This window comes from Styela clava, chromosome 7, assembly GCF_964204865.1.
Source record: "Styela clava chromosome 7, kaStyClav1.hap1.2, whole genome shotgun sequence".
NCBI lineage: Eukaryota > Metazoa > Chordata > Ascidiacea > Stolidobranchia > Styelidae > Styela > Styela clava.
Window position 1 is genome coordinate 14,040,739 of NC_135256.1, and position 20,638 is coordinate 14,061,376.

The following is a 20,638-nucleotide window of genomic DNA, read 5'->3' on the forward strand; positions in this document are numbered from 1 at the left end:
AAAATAAAATGGAGATTTTTAGGAATATATAAATTTTCGGTCTTGTATAAATACAATGGATAGGGATTGATAACATCAACTCAGCGTCTTCGGCGAAACATTTATACATATCGCCAATACATATGTTTCAATATATTGTTTCTGTACTTTGCAGATTTGCATTGACTGCGCTTTGTGATAACTTTTCCATTTTAGTTCACATTTCCAAGAAATATCAACTATAGAAGCTTATACTTAATCAGTGAACGTTGCACACACCGTGAAAGAATGTTAAATTCTCACGACGATCAAGAAATTTCGTAAAATATCGATTGCATTTCCTCAGTGTGATCTTTAGTTATAATCTTTGTTTTTTAAATTCTTAAAACCGTTCACTTAATACAGAATAAAAATGTGAAAAATGTTACCAGCCGGATGTTGACAGTCATACCATAGTTAAAACTACTGATTATCCCCTCAAGCACATACCAGATCATAGACGAAATAACCGATACAGACTGACACGATAATTATTTTATATATATATACATCATGATTTAGAAAATATCTCCCAAAATAAGTGAAAGCTAGTGTTACTGTTATCATAATTACACGATCTTTATCTATAAACAAAGATCATCACGTACACTGTACCTTAATAAGAGAGCAATGCTGGACAGAGCAATATATTGACATGAAGGCTCAAAAACTTACCATATCAACCTAGTCTACGTGATTTGGACTGAAGTCAGTTATCAAAAACACATCGGTACCGACAAGGTCCGTAGCTAAGCAGTGAGCTAAGTAAGCACCAGTTTGTCGAAAGAATGACCGGCTGGTCTGACATGATGCGTAGCGGTGGCGCAATATTCGTATAATATTGGGTATCACAGGGCTCAAAGCAAATTCAAAATAAGGGAAGGTAACAACGATCGTTCAGTACTCAAAGTTTGGAATCGATTGGTCCATTAATATAGCGAAGAAAAGCAATTTTTGCGCAACAACATTTACAATCACCTCAACAATAACAACAACATGGGTTTAGCAAACAATATATTAAATTGAATTATGGCATTTCTTGATATCTTATTACTCTGGGCAAACGTTTAAGGCGTCCTCTGACTATCATCCACATTTTATCGACCTTCTATCAAAATATACAATACCACCACTGTAGGACAGTCGCGATTAATGATGTAACGGACAACAACTAATAAATAACATATTATTTTGGTATTTGTACTTATATAGTCTCCACGTCGCACCATCTTGTCGCATCTGCAAGATCGCAGGTACAACCCCCGTGCTCACCTCCTCCACCTCTTCCGGAGATAGTAGTTGCGGCGTATCCACATTCTTTTGCTAAGTGAAAGAGTGAAAACACGCATAAGTTTTCTATATTGCCCGGCAGACACATTATGTACACTGTGCATCGGGGTAAATCTGACGTTTTTTTAGAGATACTGAGTCAATTATCAACTCAAATTCAGTGTTGTTGGTCACAATAGGTCAGTGATTTTGACTGTGTTAACTGATGCTGCCCACCTAACTCACTTATTTCGAGTTGAATAAATATCGATCAAGAATCGCGTGATCCAAACAACGGCATTACTGACTTGTGTGAATTAGAGTGTGACATGGTGTGGGCCTATGAATGATGTTGTTGCAGCTTGTAAAAAAAACTTTATATCTTTAACTACAAGACTAATCGGTTTTAAATTTTAGGCAATACAAACGAAAATTATCGTATCTCTCACTTTTCTTTTTTCTTAATACTGACTGTTTGTGTTTTTTACACCTAATTATGCTGGTTTAAAAAGATGGACCGCGACGTAATTTTTGCTAAACGATTATGACGATCTGATGCTCAAATTAATTTCAAAACTCGCTTGCAAAATAGCTTGCATTTTATATCAATTTCTACATTGGAAATTAGTGTAATTAGGCCGCAGCACAGCAAAGAGATAATCATTAATGCAACAGATGGACTTACTTTGAACTCGAGATTCACCGATATAAGTGTAAGATCAAATAAATATATCATCAATTAAATATAACTACTCTACTTTTATAAATTCTTCCAACTTATTCGCAGAATATCATTCTTTGCATTATGTTTTCACATATATAAACATGTTTGAGTAAAATGCAAAAATATGCTTGACCGACTATAGGCTTCAAACAAAACCCTTCAAAAAGAAATAATTTCGCATTTTTCTCTGCTATACCAGCAAATGAACTTTTTTTGTTATTGAATGGATAATTAGCCGACATAACCTATTTTATTTACATTATGCTATTTCAACGTTTTCACCGAATAACCAAAATAAAATCTGACCTTGTCTTGACAAAGCATACTGTCTTCGATAATATTTGCGTTCACCATTTTAAAGTTGAATTTTTTCGATTTCGATAAATGCACTATAGGTTTACAGGGTTATATGAAAATGTACATTGCTCAAGAAAGATCCTATTATACAGTGGAAGTCATTCATTTTCATTGTTGGGGGATTCAATCAAAAATGGCAGCTAGTAGATATCGTTTTTTTTTTTATCTCTGCTGCCACCATTCTTAGAAATCTTTCCTGAGAGCATGCCACCGGGTGGGGTTGTTGCTTTCTTTCAACAGTCAACTGAAGTAACCAACACGTTGACACTTGGTAATTTCGTCTGATTACGTACATTTTAGCTGAGAGTTGGCTACTCCAATTAACGATAATATAAGTAAAAGTATGGATGAATTGAAAAATATATATCCAATTGAAATAAATTTCATCGATAGCAATGAACCGAAGTTAAAATTCCACATTCACTTTATATATGCAGATGGCTACCACCCCCATGAAGCTTATAAAACATTCATGAGATAAAGTCTTTCTTTGATTTAGGAGTTACACAATTAGTACTATCAATCATTTGACAAATATTTTAAATTCGTGCTAATTTTATACTAGTAGCTCTGGTATAATTGTACCAATATTCAAATAAAATTGAAAATACATGGAGATTTTTAGACGGGCCCCTGTGACACTTGTTGAAGGGTACTCAAACGACTACATGCATTAACGTTTGCATCGTCTTTGTGAACGGAATTATGTAAATAATCTATAGTTATCTTGTAGAGTAAGTTTTCAACTGATGATATCGGTTGTTTATCAACGGTTTCGTTGTCGACTCAGATCATCAGCACTAATCCGCGAGTAATCGCATTTCCATATGTTGCTGTGCTCTTATAAATATTTACGAAGAAGTAGGTTTTATAATTTCTGATGAGTGATTATGTACAAATTACGATTTCTGGTACCTCCTGATAATTAAAAAGGTTGATTGAAACTCCATTCCGAATGAATCTGTGTGGATGATTGACATAAGCCTTATTAATTTAATTATCTTAGGAATGAAATCCTATCGACGGGCAGTCACTATGAATATGTAGTATATATTATTTTACATGAGGTATATATAATTTCACAATATACATTGCCAATTTACATTGTCATTGTTGTAAACTGTTTGTCTGAGGAAGTCTGATGTGGGGCCAGACGGAACGTTACAGAAATACATTTGCGTTGGTGTGCAGCGGGACTCCTAAAAAATTGCATAGCATCTACATTGGGTATTTGAACCTTTTTGTGTGCAGAATGTCGCATAAAATTTCCGTGTGTTCATATGCCTGTTTTCTAAGTAGTACCATATGTGCATGTATCTCAACCAATTTATTATTAAATATTACCGGGACAGCGTTTCTTAAGTCTACTGCTTTTATTTAACACTGGCGCCATTGATTTTTTGAGTTCATTAAAAATTTATGAAGGTCTTATATATCAGCAAAACTAAAATTCTATTTTGAATTTTATGTTTCTTAAATTATGTATAAGGCCTGGCTACCACTTTTTATGGATGATGATATAGTTTCTGTCAATGACAGACTAGACAAGTTACTTATATCTTTCATCTATACTGGCAGCTTTATGGACAGAATCATTCCACTCTGGCTAAAGATCAGTATTACACACGCTGCTGAAGTCTTTGCAAGTCAGTGCATTGCAGGAAGCCTGAAACATCGCAAAAATTGAATCGACGAGATTCAGTTGAAGTATTTTTAGTAGGTCTAGCGGATACTCTTAAACGGCGCAATGTTTTTGTGTCCTTGGAAAAGTAAAACATGTTTACCAGATTATTATAGTAGCTTGTCGAAGACGTGCCTTCTTTTTCACACTGTGAGATATTAGTAATTTTAATGGACTGTATCGGTATAAAATATGCTTCGTCCTCAGCAAACCGCGTTTTTATAAGTTTAGGGAGGTATATTATTCTTTCTTCGGTTAATCTTCTCTCTGTTTTGTTGATATCGTCAATTAGAAATAGTATTGGTACATGATACTATTACCTTTTGCGAGTATTACCTTTTTGTAGACAGAAAAATGTATTATCTGTGTTACGATGTCACAGGTAACGATAGATTGAAGCACTAAAAAGCACAATAATCAGTTTTTCGGAATTTTTACAAGAAAATTGGTTTGAATTGCATCATTCAATACAAGTCAGAATAGGCAATGGAATGCCGTTAAATTCATTTGTATAACTCCCTTACGAATTTAATTTTCACAGCTGTGTGTGATTAAATAAGAGTCCGAGCAAGAAACAACCATTCATTTGTTAATCGATTACATATTACTATGTGATTGATTTCGGGAATTCCAACAAGGCAAGCTAAAGCTTCCATCAAATAAGGTTAATTGCATATATTTCTTAAAGCAAATTTTGCAGAGACATGGTTGTTATCGTAAATTGTAAATCAGTATAGAACAGGTTTTCGGACAGGCTACTGTGAATATGGCAATAAGTAGAATAGAAGAAAAGAAGGGGTCATCTAAAATAGATTCTAGAGAGCCGAGAGCGTGAGTATAGTGACGGCACAGTACATTCATCTGTGCGGTGTGATTTATGGAAAGAATGATTACGACACAATAGAATTTGCAATTACCTCAGGTACGACTACAATACGACAAGTAAACTGAAATGTGATATGCCGTCTAGGACGAAGGCCATTCAAATGGCGATTTAGGGCCATGTAATCATTCTTATATCTAATTATATTCGATGAATTTCAGACGAGTATTTAATTGTGTATTTTGTATTTGAAATAAACGAAACGGCAAGATTTTGAGTCACCAGAATACAGGTAGAACCATAAAAATGTAGTAAAAGTAATATATTTTCGGGTGTTCGGTGAAATATTACCCAAGTATTTTTAATTGCATTTTCACAGCGGGAGAACGAATTGATTATTTCCCATACTTGTCTTATTTTGTAATTACGAATAATCTTAGGCTTTAAATATCATTTTTTCGATCAGTAATTTGCTCACAAGTATGCACAATCAATAACCAAACCATGCAATTCTCTTGGGTCAAATTTCTATATTTAATCATTGCTTTAAACAGGGATTATTATTCTTTTTGCGAAAGAAATGTGCTTAAAGTGTTGTCAAAATCTACCTTGGTGATATAAAGAGGGACGCCCATTCGATTAGTCAGAATATATTTCCTTGGCAAGTTGCATGTGCTTGCAAGACAGTTTAACAAAAAGTTAGTGACTCTGTATCTGATTGAAGGATTGTATATTCAGCATTTTCAACAGCGTGTTTACCAACAGACCTATCCTGTTTTGAAATTAGGATAAGGATTGTGCGTCCCTTTGGGAATGACTTTGTGTAGGAATTTATATGGAAATTTGGTATAAAAATATTCTCGCTTGCTATTCGTCGAGCCAGGCTGATCCTAAAGTATCATATATCCATACAGCTTCTCCAGTTACATATCTCAAATAAATCATCTCACTAATTAGGCATAGCCAAACGTTACTGCTAGATAAATAAAATTTAACAATAGTATACTTTTTAGTGCGTTTTATAGAATGCCTCAAATCTTGAAACATACTTACTCAATAGCTTTTGCTTAAAATACAAATGTGAAAATACAGATTATCTATTTCATATATAAAGTTTTGCTTGTCTCATCTTTATTATTTTCAAAGTAACTTTTTTCTATCTTAAACATTGTTTTGGTACATTTTATCAAAATGAAACAATGTCAATTTTAATATTTTGTTAGGAAGAATGGTTCATGAGCGATGCTTTCCCCACAAATTTGTTTTCAATTTCAAAGTTGAACCACTGAATTCAAGATTTAAAATCCCACGAAAGAAAAATCAATATGGATTCCCAAAATCGATGTGAGTCTGTGATTACACGTTCGCATGTGTTTTGTTAGCGCATAATTACGCCCTTTTCAGCAATTGATTTGTTTTCTAAGCTGGTTTGGAGCGTGCATATCGTAGACTGAAACATCATCTTTAACGTCAACTATTTACTGAAAAATTGAATGCAGTCAGTCTACTTGTCTTTATAAATATATATCGGAGAAAACGTTGTAGTTCGCGAAGTAGCTTGCACATATATACAGTGACATTATAGACCAGTTTAAAATGTTTTGTGTCTAATAAGTCATGGGGTAAGAGGGATTGTGAATGGTGTTATCATAGATGTTATCATCCGTAAATAAAAGAGTTAACAGCTCTGATGTGCATCAAAATGCCGCAATTCAACCGCCTGTGTACAGTTAATTTTATTTAGTGTAGTAAATATTATATATTATGTCATTTTAAATTTGTGCAGTTTTGTTTGCAGAACTTTTTACTGTATAAAAAACATACAAATAATTCATTATGCGTCATATGATGCTAAATAGAGGTGGTAGACGATTGACAAAATCGTCTACTAGCGCTGAATTAATACGAACACCATCTAGTCGAAGTTCCATTCTGTCACGCCCATCAACAAAACGATCCTGGTCTACCGTGACTTCGGTAGCGCCTCCTAGCGAAGACCTCCGTAAAGGTACGATTCTACGTCGACAACATACTTACGCTTGCTGTGATATGTCAGACGATGACAGACATCTCAGTTCGACGTCTTCTCGTCGTGACGATAGAAGATTGACACGTGGTCATTCGTTTCTAGTACATGATGAAAACGAAATTTTCAGCAAAAAAGAAATGCTTTGGGGACCCTACCCGGACCGAAAACCGACGCTAGAAGAAAGTGATGCGTCTCAGGAAGGTGTGATGGCAGCGTTTACCTTTTGGGTGTGGGGAACAATTGTGTCGGCATTTTTCGGATCGATAAAGCAAAATAAAACCAATTCTGACACTGGAAATCTGGAACCAATACTGGAAGAAAAAACAAACACCAAAGAATCAAAGTCTTTGCCGGCAAAACAAGAAGCTCCCAAAAATGTGATGTATCTTACGTTCATCGTTGCTGTCAAATATATTCCAATAATTTTATATTTTTCAGCAATAGCATATGTGATATTCTACCTATTTAACTATACATGTATACTAACCTAACACCATTTTGATTTTATTTAAAATTATTTTTCATCGTCTTCCCGCTGTGTTTTGTTGTTTGTACTATAAACAATGGGGCACGAAACAAGTATTTTACTTCATATGCACACAATGTTTGTGGACGTTGCTCATTATAACAATCCAAGGCAAGATATCACATCGCTGAAATAGTTGGGTGAGAAATTCATTCGTAATTGGATATGAAATAACTGAATTTCATTTTTTCTATTGTAAGAACAATTTACAGATTTAACTTAACATGTGAATCCAATCGAATCAAAAATTGGACAGCCGATTAGATTTGTGGGATCGAAGATATGAATTAATATAAAGATATAATATATTTCAATTTTGATTGCCAATTCCAAGAATATATATATTATAAGTAACGATATTGATTTTGCCGTTATTAAACGTTTCTTCTGATTACCGATTGTAATCTCATTACACTAATTTTTGTTTTGAAAATATACTGTAAATATGCGGTTTTTGTTCCGAGGACTTGCTGGTGAGTCTGAAATCTGAGCATTTTCTGTAAATGAGCCATGTTAACGATTAGTATCAAGGCATGCATGAGGGAAACCAATGTTTTGATTTTGTGAACGCTTCCTCCAATGTACATGGGAATAGACATTTGATTTTATCATAATAAGTTACAATCTTCGTCGATATTTCTAAAAGATGAGCATAGCCATCTAATAGAATAGAATTAAATAGAAATATGTAGGCTACACTGTTAAAAACATCTAGCCACTGGATAACGCTGCTATACAGTCACAAGAACCAAAAATATATAAATTGCAGATAGGCAGTGGGCCCTTCAGCAGGGCATGTAACATAAACCTAAAACACATGTCACTAAAATATGAACTACGTTTGTCGACGTGAGCCTTTTTCATTTATTCCACTACGCAGGTATAGGGAGAAGCGATGCAAATCTTAGGGATAAAGACTTTTCACCCTAATATTCAAAGTTCGATTCCCACGTTATTAAATTAACACGTGTTGTGGAATGTGACTCCAATCTGGATTCCCTCAGACGATAATAATAAGCACGCGATGTTGAATGTCGAATTGTTGTATATTATTGAACAGATGCACGATCAAAATTCCAAATACAGATAAAATTGTACACACTTAATTCTAATACAGTAAGATTACGGTCAGATCCCAAGTGGAACAAAAAGCACAGTATTAGAGAGTCATCTCGGCAAACCGGAAACGATACGTCATGAAATTGGTCGAAACGAGAAAGGCAATACATGGAACGAATGCATTATCGCTGGTGCGAAAACATAATGTGGCCTATAGATTATGTATATATAGTTTTATTATTTACTTACAATTTGCACTGTTAAATACAGGGCGTGAACATTTGCATAAAATACGCTCCTTTCCAGATGGAGAGGAGGTACCTGAACATAAAGATCTATGAGAAACGTGAGAGGATAGTATAGGAATGTCCAATCAGTTCAATCAAATATATATTGCTCGCTATTAATATTTTCGAACATTTCAGATTTATATAAACAAAACGTACTCTGAATCATTTTCCCGTACCTCAAGCGATAAATTTTCCATGGGTTTTTGCTTCAAATACATTATTTGCGACCTAATTTTCATTTTCAATTTAATATATATTATACAGAGATTTCCACAAACGTAAATGTTGACATTTGAACAAAGAAATATACTGATATCAGACGAGAATAATCATAAGATAATTATATGACTCTGTCAAATAATACAACATTTGATCAACGTTATCCCAAATATGTCAACGCGATACGTGGATCATACGTATATATAGACAATTTAAATAAAAAAAAGAATACGTTTCAGGTGTATCCAAAATCTGACATTTTATAAGTAACAATATTTTATTAAATAAAAAGCGGCGCTAATGTTGAAAAAAAAATCACAACTCACAAGTTTCTCGAGAAATTTATGATTACTTTTTTAGAGAGTACATATTTGATTGATTTGATGTGGCCTACTGGAATACAATATTCTGTACACTGTCGCATCAGGGAGATTGCTAAACTTCCTGCTGGTTTGGCTTTTTCGCTTTATTAATTAAATATTGTAGCAATTACGACCGTTCTCAAAGTGCGAACGAATTTTGTAAAAATAAAACATATTTATATTCTAATAGTAAATATTTACACATATTTATTGAAACTTTTCGAATTTCAGTGATCAGGAGGAGCTGGCTCATGAACTGCCTACCTGAAAACTGTATGAGTATATTAATAAAAACAAAGTGCAGCTATGATTAAATTGTTTCTGTAAATCAATGTTTCATATGGGATGAGATCCTTGAATCGTTTTTTTTTTGTTTCAATTTGTGATTATAATCACACGTACAAAGTAGACTGCTTGCTTATCATCTCCGAACCGGACATGAAAATTGGGAAATTACACATCTACCACGTTAAATATGTTCACTTTATATACATTTTCTACTTGTCATATATATGAAAAATTATTTATTTATCAGTTGCTGTTATTAAATTTAAAAAGTAAACAGCAAAGTCGGAAGTTGAATTAATACCGGATTTCATTGAAGACTCCGTTTCAATCATAATGCAATCTTTCTTTATTATATATTTGTCAATGTATGAAAACATTTATTTCTTCATACCTGTCCATTGTGCGGTTGAATCACCTCAATGCTATAACTACGTCACGCTTTGTTGGGGACTTGCTTTCGTCAACAGTATTCTTTCACGACTCCGCGATGCCTCTGCCACGCGAGAACCACACAGAGGCTTTTAACTTTCTATGGGTAGAAGTCGTTCGAACGTTATTTTAAGATTTGGTATAAACGGGGGTTTCTTTTCACTCGTTTAATCATGCGCATAGCCGAAACAATGGGGGTAACGGCGTTCCCTTCGGTATTTTTGCGTTTGTGATTACTGTTTTTGTCAATATTAATTATCTTATTAAGATAAAAATTTGTTTATATTATTTCTAGGCAAGAGTTTTTTCTCGTGAATCCTCGAGTAAGAGTTGAAACATGCAGTTGGTCGTTTTAACTGTTCAACATACGTGCGTTGGGAACATAGGGGATAGGCAAGGCGTGACGTGGTATTGAGTTATTTTTGCTTTGGTAGTCTATTCAGTCCACGATTTTGCGTGAGAAAAGCACACGAATTATAGTTTTGTCAAATTTTTCGTATATTTGACAAATATCTCACGCCAGAAAGAACAGATTTTATAAGAGTCGATATTTTATAAGTATTTATAGTGAGCTGTACGTTTGAAAAGCTTGAAGTGGACCAAGCTTATACATACTATGAGAATTAGATAACAAAGCTCACACAGAAGAAAATATGTCGAAATTAAAAGAAAAACAACTTTTAACATTCTTGCTGACTTTTGTTACGGTTTTTGGTAAGTCTTTCGTTTTTTGTATATTATTATACATGGTATCAAGAATAAGTGATTTATAACCATCTTCAAAATATTTTACACAACAATAACATTAGACTCTATAACAGATTAATTTCGCATTTTTCAACCTTATCAATTTTATACTCACAAAGTTTTTTAAAAAGAGCCATAGAGCATTCAAAAACGAAATTTGAAACACTCGATATCAACTTAGCTGTGATGAAGCTGAAAAAGCTTATGGATAATATTTTTGTGATATAAGCCAGCTTAAGTCCATACATCTGAAAACAAATAACCGGCTAACTAATCCTATACCCGACATGGACGACTAACCGGACGAGAGGCCGCGGTTCGCCATATGATTAAGCTGTCCTATCAACTTTCCCCTCCCCCATCCATGTTTTGTCAAATCGTCGTTGGGTACGATTAAATAAATTTGTTTAGAAAAAATAATTTGTTTTGGGGAATAATATAAACGTTTGACAGATATACAGATTGGTCTCATCCGTAATAAAGTTATTACAAATGTTTTTTATATGACAAAATGAATCGCAATCATTTGCATACAATCTTTCAAAATTCTGAATTTTGTATTTACCAACCAAGGACCGATTTGTAGGAAGTCTTGTTTATTCAAACTTGAAATAGTACCGTGTCTTCAGGTATAGTGTCTTTCATAGAAAACTAAATACTAAGTTAGCTGAATACCGAAACTAAGTGCAAAATGCGAATTGCTGTGATCTGTTTGTTTATTTCATGCTTGAATACCTTTTTTACCCAATCATTCTCATAAACGTCTATTATGACATAAAACGTAAATCGAAAGTAAACAACCGCATCATAATGACTTCAAGACCTCTTGATCATTAAGCACAAGGAGATTGAGTAGTTTAAGATTTCATACGTTATTTGCTTATGATTTTGCCTCGTATTGTATTATCCTTCTTTAATCTGGGGTTATGAGAGCAAGTTTCATAAAATGCATTTTTAAATGAATTTTGATGTGGTGGTTATAAAATACCACCGCATTAAAAATCCTTAAAACTGGACTTCTGTCGTATATTCCTTACATGTGTGAAAGGTGATATTCAAACGAGACACAAAACACAAACCTTACGACTACAAAAAAAAATCGTTTGGCTGTTTTCACATCGAAATGCGCTGTCTCAGACGATATCAGCTATCTTATCAGTCCTACATTGATATATGAGCGGTAGAACATTGGCGATGGGATGGGATTTAGAATATTGACAACATGTTCTCTTATATCGGAAAACTGTGCCGAGCTCTGTGATCTACTGTACGTCATATATATATATATATATATATAATACAATAATTCACATGGCACGTTCTACATGAATCTAATACATAACTTTCACCAAGCAGAAGTTTTATGGTAGTAGTCGGCTGCGATGTATACGTTACCCATTTTAGCTGTTCTATAACGCCAGAAACAAAAGAAAAAACGGATTTGCTAATTATCTAAATTCTAAACAGTACATTCGACCAAACTCGTGCAAACCTACTGAAGCCCACCACTGAATAAGCCTGTTTTATCGATTTCTTATTTCCTATGATACAAATTAAGGTGCTCCAGAAGTATGTGTACCAATATGGAGATAACTAATTTTGTTTGCCTACCCTACATTCAGTGTAAAAGGACTGAAGCCTATGGGTAGGGGATATATTCACTCAGGCCCCGAACTTGTAATAGAACTAAAATAAAATAAAATCGGAATAAAATTATGGCCTAACCCTAACCTGATACACATACTACGGGAGTACCCAAATTAATACGTGTTAGTAATTTATCAATTCCGGAGTTCAATAGTCATGACCCATACAACGCAATGGGTCCTATGTGAAGGCTATGACTTCACACATATACACATAATTTAATCATTTATACGAATTAAAAGCATGACTGCCATTGCAAAAACAATTCCGTGAATGTATAAATGGTGGCTGTGGCCGCTTAGTTTATCAGTCGTAAATTATAGCAAAAGTATGACGTTCCTGATATTGTAAATTGTTTTTAAATAATTTAACACTCCGGAGCGTTAGTCCCAAAATATGCCATATTTATGTGCTTGTTATTTACTATGTTACTTTTTTATTATTTAGTTGAAATAAAAATTTTTATTTTGTGTGATCTAGGTATTGGATATGGACAGAATGCTTTATCGATAGACTGCACTGGATTCCCTGATCCAGACGCATGTGCTGTCTTCCTTGAAAATCTCATTAGAGACTTTTGCCAACAACCAGAGAACTACGCCCAATGCCCCCCAGATTCAGAAATTGAAATAAAAGGTACGTGAATATTCCGTTGATTAATATATATAAATTTAATTTTGCAAATTGTAATTTAAATCACATTACCAACACGGTGAATTTTATGTATAGAACACGCTTTGAATTTCAAATTGTGTAATATAAGATAATGAGGTAGACTGTTCCATGAATTCCAATTGTTCCTTTGTATCCTGTTATATCATCTGGATAACCAGAAAAATACTAACGAGATATCGTACTGAGAATGAGAATGAGAAATAAAAAACTTTGTCTCCGAAAAAGTCCTTTTACAAAATACTGATAAACCATAATACTTTGATATTAGTGGTAGTAATATTATTGGCAAGTTTTGGTTCGTAGTAGATATCAATCTTTGCTCAAGCACTCGCCAAAAGTACGCATAAAAATGGGACTTTGTGAAAAATTTTCCGTAAATGAAAACCGAAAACATACATATACAGTATATATATATATATATTTATTAATATGTTTAATTATGTATATATTCTGATATTATGATCTGATTTTCCGGTTAAATTGCCTGTATATATAAATAACTATTCAATCAATATTATTATCAATTGTCCAATCAATGTCAAGGTGCGCAAAGGCGCATGCCAATCATTTTATGATAGGCAAAACGACGGAAGTAACGCTATCTAAGTTCTTTAAAAATTGTTGTTTGTTCGAACCTGACTGTTACCACGAACTTTAGGGTAGGGTTATTTCACCACTTTTCACTCGACTGCGCTTGAATGAATCTTATTATGACGTTTCCAACTCGTGATCCACCTCGCCCAACACTTTATTTAGTTTGTAAGAAAGAAAATGTCAAGATAACGGATGGTAACAACTTTATTTACTGAGTTCGGTAGCGACTCATTCACTGAGGTGTGTTTCGGTTTAAAAGTTAATCATTTCCATTGATTAAATCGGAAGTTCAAAAAATAGCTTGGCCCTTTTTCCTGAACTTCAGTGAACTTATTCAATTATTTTACTCATTTGTTGTCGCGGTGTATTTTTCGTGCACATAACAAGAGAGCTCAAATATAATGGTCATGAAGGCCAAATCGAAATAGTATCAAATCTTTCACAGTACCGGTAGTCTGACCACCACTTCGCTGATATGCGGGCGCTCCAGAAGTATGTGTATACCAAGATGGAGGTAAATAATTTTTTCGCTTACTTTACATCAAGTTGTGTAAGAGAGCGAAAGCCTATGGGCAGGGGGTATATTCACTTGGCTAACACAGACATTCCCCGAACTCGTAATAGAACTAAAATATTTGTATAAAATCGAAAAAAAATTATGGCCTAACCCTAACCTAGTACACATACTACGGGAGTAGTATTTTAAAAAATTTAAAAGTGACAGATGAATCTCATAGAAAACAACAATCTTCAATCGCTAAAACTGTCAAAGCAATCTAGCAGTCCAGTCCAGTAGTTGAAGAGAAAAGCGATTGCAAGCGATTGCAGCAGCAACAATACGAATACTAACAACAATTTAACAAAACAATCCATAGGTCGATTTAGTGTCCAACATATAACGATGAAATTTTATTCTGTTTTAGATAAAAATGAATGTGATTTTTTGCACAACGCGAATGACGGGCACGATTGTAATCCATCATACTCGGAATGCGTGAACACGCATGGATCTTTCCATTGTGTTTGCTTGTCAGGATACACTGATTTGTATCCCGATGATACTGAAAAGTCCGGACAGAACTGTACAGGTTGGTCTAGTTTTTTTGCTATCTGTATTCCCTTACAACTACCCACATAAATTAACCCCAAATTTTCTATTTAGACATAGATGAATGTGAACCTCAGCCAGGACTATGTGCCCCTGATCACTCGACGTGTACAAATCAGATTGGAAGTTATTCTTGCGCATGTAATGAAGGGTACGCTTCTTGATTTCACTCTCGGAATGTTTTAAGACAACTGATGTAGCATATTCATCTATGCATGATATTAATTGAATTGTTATTTTCCAGGTATACCGGAGATGCAAGTGTTGAGTGTGTGGACATGGATGAGTGTGCAGGAGATCCTTGTCCGATGAATTCCAATTGCGCCAACACGGCTGGTTCATTTGTGTAAGTACCGTCGAACGTCAAAATGGTGTTAAATGCATTACGTGGGACGTGGTATCTTGAAAGGATTTTGATCATTGTGCATTGGAAATCCATTGTTTTGAATAGTCTGCAAAGTCTAGCGGGGAGAATTTATATATCTTATCCATTGTGTTCAAGTTCGTTACCAAATCTGTAGTTTGTTCCAAAATCTTATGCCCCGCATGCCGATAATAACGTCTGCCGATAATAACGCTGGATGTATGCGATATACTCAATATCAGGCTACAACTTAAATGAACGAAAGGGCCGCAACAAACAAAAACAATTTTTATGGGCCGTAAGTTATGAATATTACAGTATAAAATATATCATGTCATATTTTTCCGGACTATATTCAGTGTAACACATGATCGAATCCACAGGAACAATCCTAAATGAGATATGTTGCACATTTTAGCAGAGGCAAGCTTCTCATAATTGGGCACCATTATTACAAGTTGTAATTTTATAATATTTCACAAGTTCGAAGAGTACAGATCACTGTTTGTTTTTGTTAATAGCGTTTACAGGTGCTCTCGATCAAGCGGAAAATTTGATTTGCTAAAAGCGGTGGGATTGTGAAATTTTGCTTTTTGTTTAGTGAAACTGGCGCCACTTTGCGTCATGCAAGTCAGAATTTTTTCGGTCATTGTTTAGTTTCAAAATGCTGGAACCAAACGTTACTATCACATGCGCTCCCGTACATTTGTCCCTTACAGCGAGATATTGTGATGCAACAAAGAATCCTAATGACTCAATCATACGCCGGATGTAAGAATACTTGGATAATTCATACTAGCAAAACTTGGAACTGTAGAAAACTTGGATGTTGTTCGATTCAGTGATTTTGGGCTTTTATATATATATATATGAATTTATCTAAAATTAACTTATTATCATTTTAACTGATCGCATACATTTTTGTATGTTTAAGTAAACATATAAGTAAAAAGCTTTCGTGGGACACATGCGACCCATGGGTCGGTCGTACGTTGTCCAGCAGGCGTGCTTTATATGTTTATTTCTAGGTCAATGAAGAGCTCCATCTAGTTATACAAATGACGAATAAACACTAGCTTTCATAATGACTCTGATTCTTATTTGACAGCTGTAACTGTGCCACAGGATATGGTTACAACACCACGACAAACACCTGTGAGAACATCAACGAGTGCGATGATTTGCCATGCACTCTTCCAGCAGTGTGCGAAGACGATGTGGGTACCTTCATCTGCAGATGTCCGGATAAACAGACGTGCTCTTCGGAAGGATGTTCCGGTACTACAGACTGTAGTGTGAATGCAGTATGCACAGATGTTACTAATGGGTATTTGGTTTACTTCCTTTTTTAATTCAGTTTATTTTTGCTGTATTGATTAAAATAAAAACTGAGAAATCGCTTCAATCACGTTCCACAGGTTTTTGTGATCACCTCACTCGAAGTACCGTTAAGCTATAACTTTAGGAAGTTCTAGTTAACAAAGTGACAAAAACATGACACGAAATGGATAGATTTTCTGCTATCTTTTCTAGATGCTTTTTATCATAGCCCGGACTGGCAGTTCGCTTTGACCGCGTATTTTATTGCTTCTTTTATTTAGATACACATGCTCGTGTTCTAATGGATACACAGGAAATCCACGGGGATCCGTATGCACCGACATTGACGAATGTATCTCGGGATTATCAACTTGTCATTCTCGAGCTGATTGCATTAACAGTAACGGTAGCTACTCCTGTGCTTGTCAGCCGAATTTCGTCGGAAATGGTTTTACGTGCACAGATATCAATGAGTGTACTGCAACCCCACCGAAAACTTGTGGAACAAATTTCAAGTGCGTTAACACTTATGGATCCGCTAGATGTGACTGCGAGTCGGGATATCAATTGGATTCTACAGGGCTCGTTTGTGAAGGTAATCTTTAATTGATATCTTGAACTTGAATCTTGATCGCAATTGAACAGTTTGTCTTCTATTCCGTTAATATTGACAGATAGTGGCGGATCCACAGAGCGGTTATTCTATATACCTGAAGCATGCAATTGGTGTTGACGACTCGTTTGCCACAAAGAGTCTTGGATTGCTTAGAGCAGGGCTTCCCAAACTTTTGAGCTCGCGACCCCTTTTGATATATTAAAATTTTTCGCGGCCGTTGTTCACGCTGATAATGCTAAAAAGTTCAAAATATGCATTTTTGATATTTTATTGACACAGCTAATTCTTAACGTTTAATAGGGCTACTCAATAACAAAAACATCTTTACTCAGAATATTCAATATAATGGGTGCAAATCTTTCTTTCTTAACTCTGCCTAGTTTTTCTTTAAAATGCTCAAAACTCACTCATGTTCGATAAACTCGGTTCAGCAAATGAATAAACTGCGGCCAACGAAATTGCAGCATTAGGGTTTACCTGTTACGCAACAGAAAGTAAATAATTTAGAACGATGAAATGAATTTTATTCATATACACATCATTTGCTTTAATGAGAATCAATAAAACATTTAAATAAAATATGTGATATGCTTCGAGGCTCACTGAGCAAATCGCCTTCCGGAAACGCAAGCTTAGCGATTAAAGCCGGCATTGTTATGCAAGCACGCAAATCGGGTCTTACCATCAGAATATGCATTGTTATGCAAGCGCGATGATTCTACCGTGTTTCCCCGAAAATAAGTCCAAGCCTGAATTTTGAAAAGGATTTTAATACAACCGCTCCCCTTAAAAAAGACTTCGTCGATAGCGCAATTTGTTTACCTAATCCCGTGGAAGTCTCAATTCTGCTAATACGTCGCAAAATTCCATGATGGTGTTATAATAAAATATGTGATATATATGTTTCGAGGCGCACTGAGCAAATCGCTTTCCGGAACCGCTAGCATAGCGATTTAAAGCCGGCATTGTTATGCATTGTCTTACGATCAGAATATACATTGTAATGCAAGCGCGATGATTCTGCCGTTTAATTCTGAAAATTCGGTTTTCTGTAGATAAAGATTATTTCTACTTGGCTCAAAAAGCGTTGCGCACCACATCTTCTTTGCGTTTTCGCATTTATATTAAGCAAGCTTTTCTACCATGGCCCATTAAATTTGATTTCACTGACTGTTGTTAGATTTTGTTTGTTCGTTTATATAAAACTCATTGCAAAAAAGGTATTATATATATTGAAATGTATCAATACGTACGGCATTTTTCACGGGAAGTCGCAACTTGAGCATATTTCTGGAGGTCGTCACAATACAATTAAGTTCGAAAACTACTGAGTCCTATAGTTGAAAGAAATCTACTTTTTAAATTGTTAAAAATCTATATGTAGCCGCTATTTTGAATGGAAACGTGCTATTAAATTGGTATCATATTTCGGTATTCATATGTCGTATATTAATCTCGTTATTCTCTACATCCCCCTAAAATGAGCTCCAGTGTTCAAAAGAAAATTGATGACAATGTCTTATTTTCGGGAAAACACGGTGTGATGATGTATAATCACTCGGAATCGTGAAATTATCGTTTTACACTATTTTTAATGATTATATTCCAAATTAAGAGTCTGAAAAAGTGCAATATAGTATTTTGTGTAAAATTGGTGTTCTCTTCGCGGCCACTAGAATTCGTTTCGCGGCCCCTTCCAGGGCCGCGGCCCCTAGTTTGGGAAGCCCTGGCTTAGAGTTATTCATCTGTTTTATAGGACACGCCCTCCTGAAACAAACCGAAGGTGACGTTCGGTTCCACGTAATCGCCAAGTCAATCTGACGCCCCAAATATTGAATACTGAGAAGTATTTACTTCAATAAAATTATTATTTACAGATATCGACGAATGCGCGAGTGACGGTGCAGCCAATTGTGGGGCGAAAGGAACTTGTAACAATTTCGTAGGTGGATACAACTGCACTTGTGAAAAAGGGTAAGCCGTAGAACAAAAATGATTGCATAAAACCAATTGTGAAATATTAAAATTATATATCAGTTTAAACCATATTTAAATATGTCCAAGGCCATGTAAAAAATATTGCGGCACAATTTTAACCCATATATATAATGACAATGTAGACATATGCATGTGTGTATTTACCTAAACCCGCAGGTATGGTGGCGAACCGTGTGAAGATATAAACGAGTGCGATAATAATCCGTGTACTGGAGATACCAAATGTCAGGATTCAGCTGGAAGTTTTACATGCGTGTGCGACATTGGTTACACTGGAAATGACTGTGATGGTAAATAAAGAAATATTTTATTTCTTTACAACTATTTAATTTTCAATCCTCTAAATTAGTAGATCAAATGAGCTAATAATAAATGAATAATCTGAAATGCCATAAAAAAGATGTCGAAGTCATAACTCAGCCCACATCATAGCATCACCGATTTTCGAACATAACTCGGTCGTCATCCTTTTTGCATGATATGCTTCTATAGACGAAAGAATATCGCTTGGTGTGTATGGCAATACGTACTGTAAAGAATTACCAAAAATCAATTTATTTATAAATTCTATAGAATATTGAACCAAATTATTTCATACCCAAATATCTTTTTTGTCTAAATCATCAAAACTCACGCTTTTTCAGATATTGACGAGTGTGCTGATGGGTTCGATTGTGTACATGGGAATTGTAGCAATATCCCAGGTTCGATGGAATGTAAATGCGAGAACGGATATTCTGGCATACCTTGTGAGAATATAGATGAATGCGCAACAGGTAAGGCAACAAAATTTGAAATTGACCTCCTTATTGAGCCCGAGATGGTAAATCAGATAGCGAACTACTTTCTTTTCGTCTGGTTCAGAATTAGGTGTTCGGGAATGACTCCTGGATAGGCTCGACAGATTTGAGTTATGTTTGACAAGCAAGAATTTTGTTTAAAACATATTTCTAGTGATCCAATCAAAAGATACTGTTTTGCAAATTCGGTTATTTCCACTTTAGCCTTCACTCCAGAATGTTAAATGCATTCATTTTCAGTAGTTATCTTTTCAATTCTGGATGGGTTTAGTTTACAAATTTTCCATGATACCTCGTGAATACGGATTATTAATCAAAATAAGATTCTCAGAAATTATGTATATAGGTAAAGAAAACCGTAACAAATAAAACTTATGTAATTATTTCACGTAAGGTAACCCATGTCACGCTGACGCAACATGCACCGATGGCGATGGGTCGTATTCATGCGCATGCAAAGAAGGTTTCTTAGGAAACGGGAAGACATGCACAGGTATGTATGGTGACTAACTAGAAAACACTTATACTCCCAACCAAGCCGCTAACAATTTGCTAGATATCGTTTATTTTTTACTTGGAATCGGTCAAGCCTCGGCCAAATTCAATAAATTGGCAGAATGGGTAAAGTGGTTGAAACTGGAAAATATTAGTAAATTTAACATGTTTTGTTACATTGGAAACTCGGTAAATTGACT

The 20,638-nt window shown here is 34.9% G+C and overlaps 1 protein-coding gene across 37 annotated transcripts in view; it reads left to right on the forward strand.

Annotated features, from left to right (window-relative positions):
* The first annotated feature begins 10,514 nt into the window (after window positions 1–10,514).
* The window catches only part of LOC120328603 (uncharacterized), a 69,453-nt gene continuing 59,329 nt past the window's right edge, over window positions 10,515–20,638 (forward strand). For 25 of the 37 annotated variants that reach the window (XM_078114267.1, XM_078114268.1, XM_078114304.1 and 22 more), the window contains exons 1-11: window positions 10,515–10,788; window positions 12,949–13,104; window positions 14,661–14,825; window positions 14,900–14,996; window positions 15,090–15,191; window positions 16,318–16,536; window positions 16,811–17,124; window positions 19,023–19,119; window positions 19,300–19,433; window positions 19,788–19,919; window positions 20,338–20,436. In XM_078114267.1, coding sequence (XP_077970393.1) covers window positions 10,728–10,788; window positions 12,949–13,104; window positions 14,661–14,825; window positions 14,900–14,996; window positions 15,090–15,191; window positions 16,318–16,536; window positions 16,811–17,124; window positions 19,023–19,119; window positions 19,300–19,433; window positions 19,788–19,919; window positions 20,338–20,436 — 1,576 coding nt within the window. In that variant the 5' untranslated portion in view covers window positions 10,515–10,727. The remainder of the gene's footprint in view (window positions 10,789–12,948; window positions 13,105–14,660; window positions 14,826–14,899; window positions 14,997–15,089; window positions 15,192–16,317; window positions 16,537–16,810; window positions 17,125–19,022; window positions 19,120–19,299; window positions 19,434–19,787; window positions 19,920–20,337; window positions 20,437–20,638) is intronic. The other 12 variants (XM_078114269.1, XM_078114271.1, XM_078114295.1 and 9 more) reach the window with 1 other exon arrangement.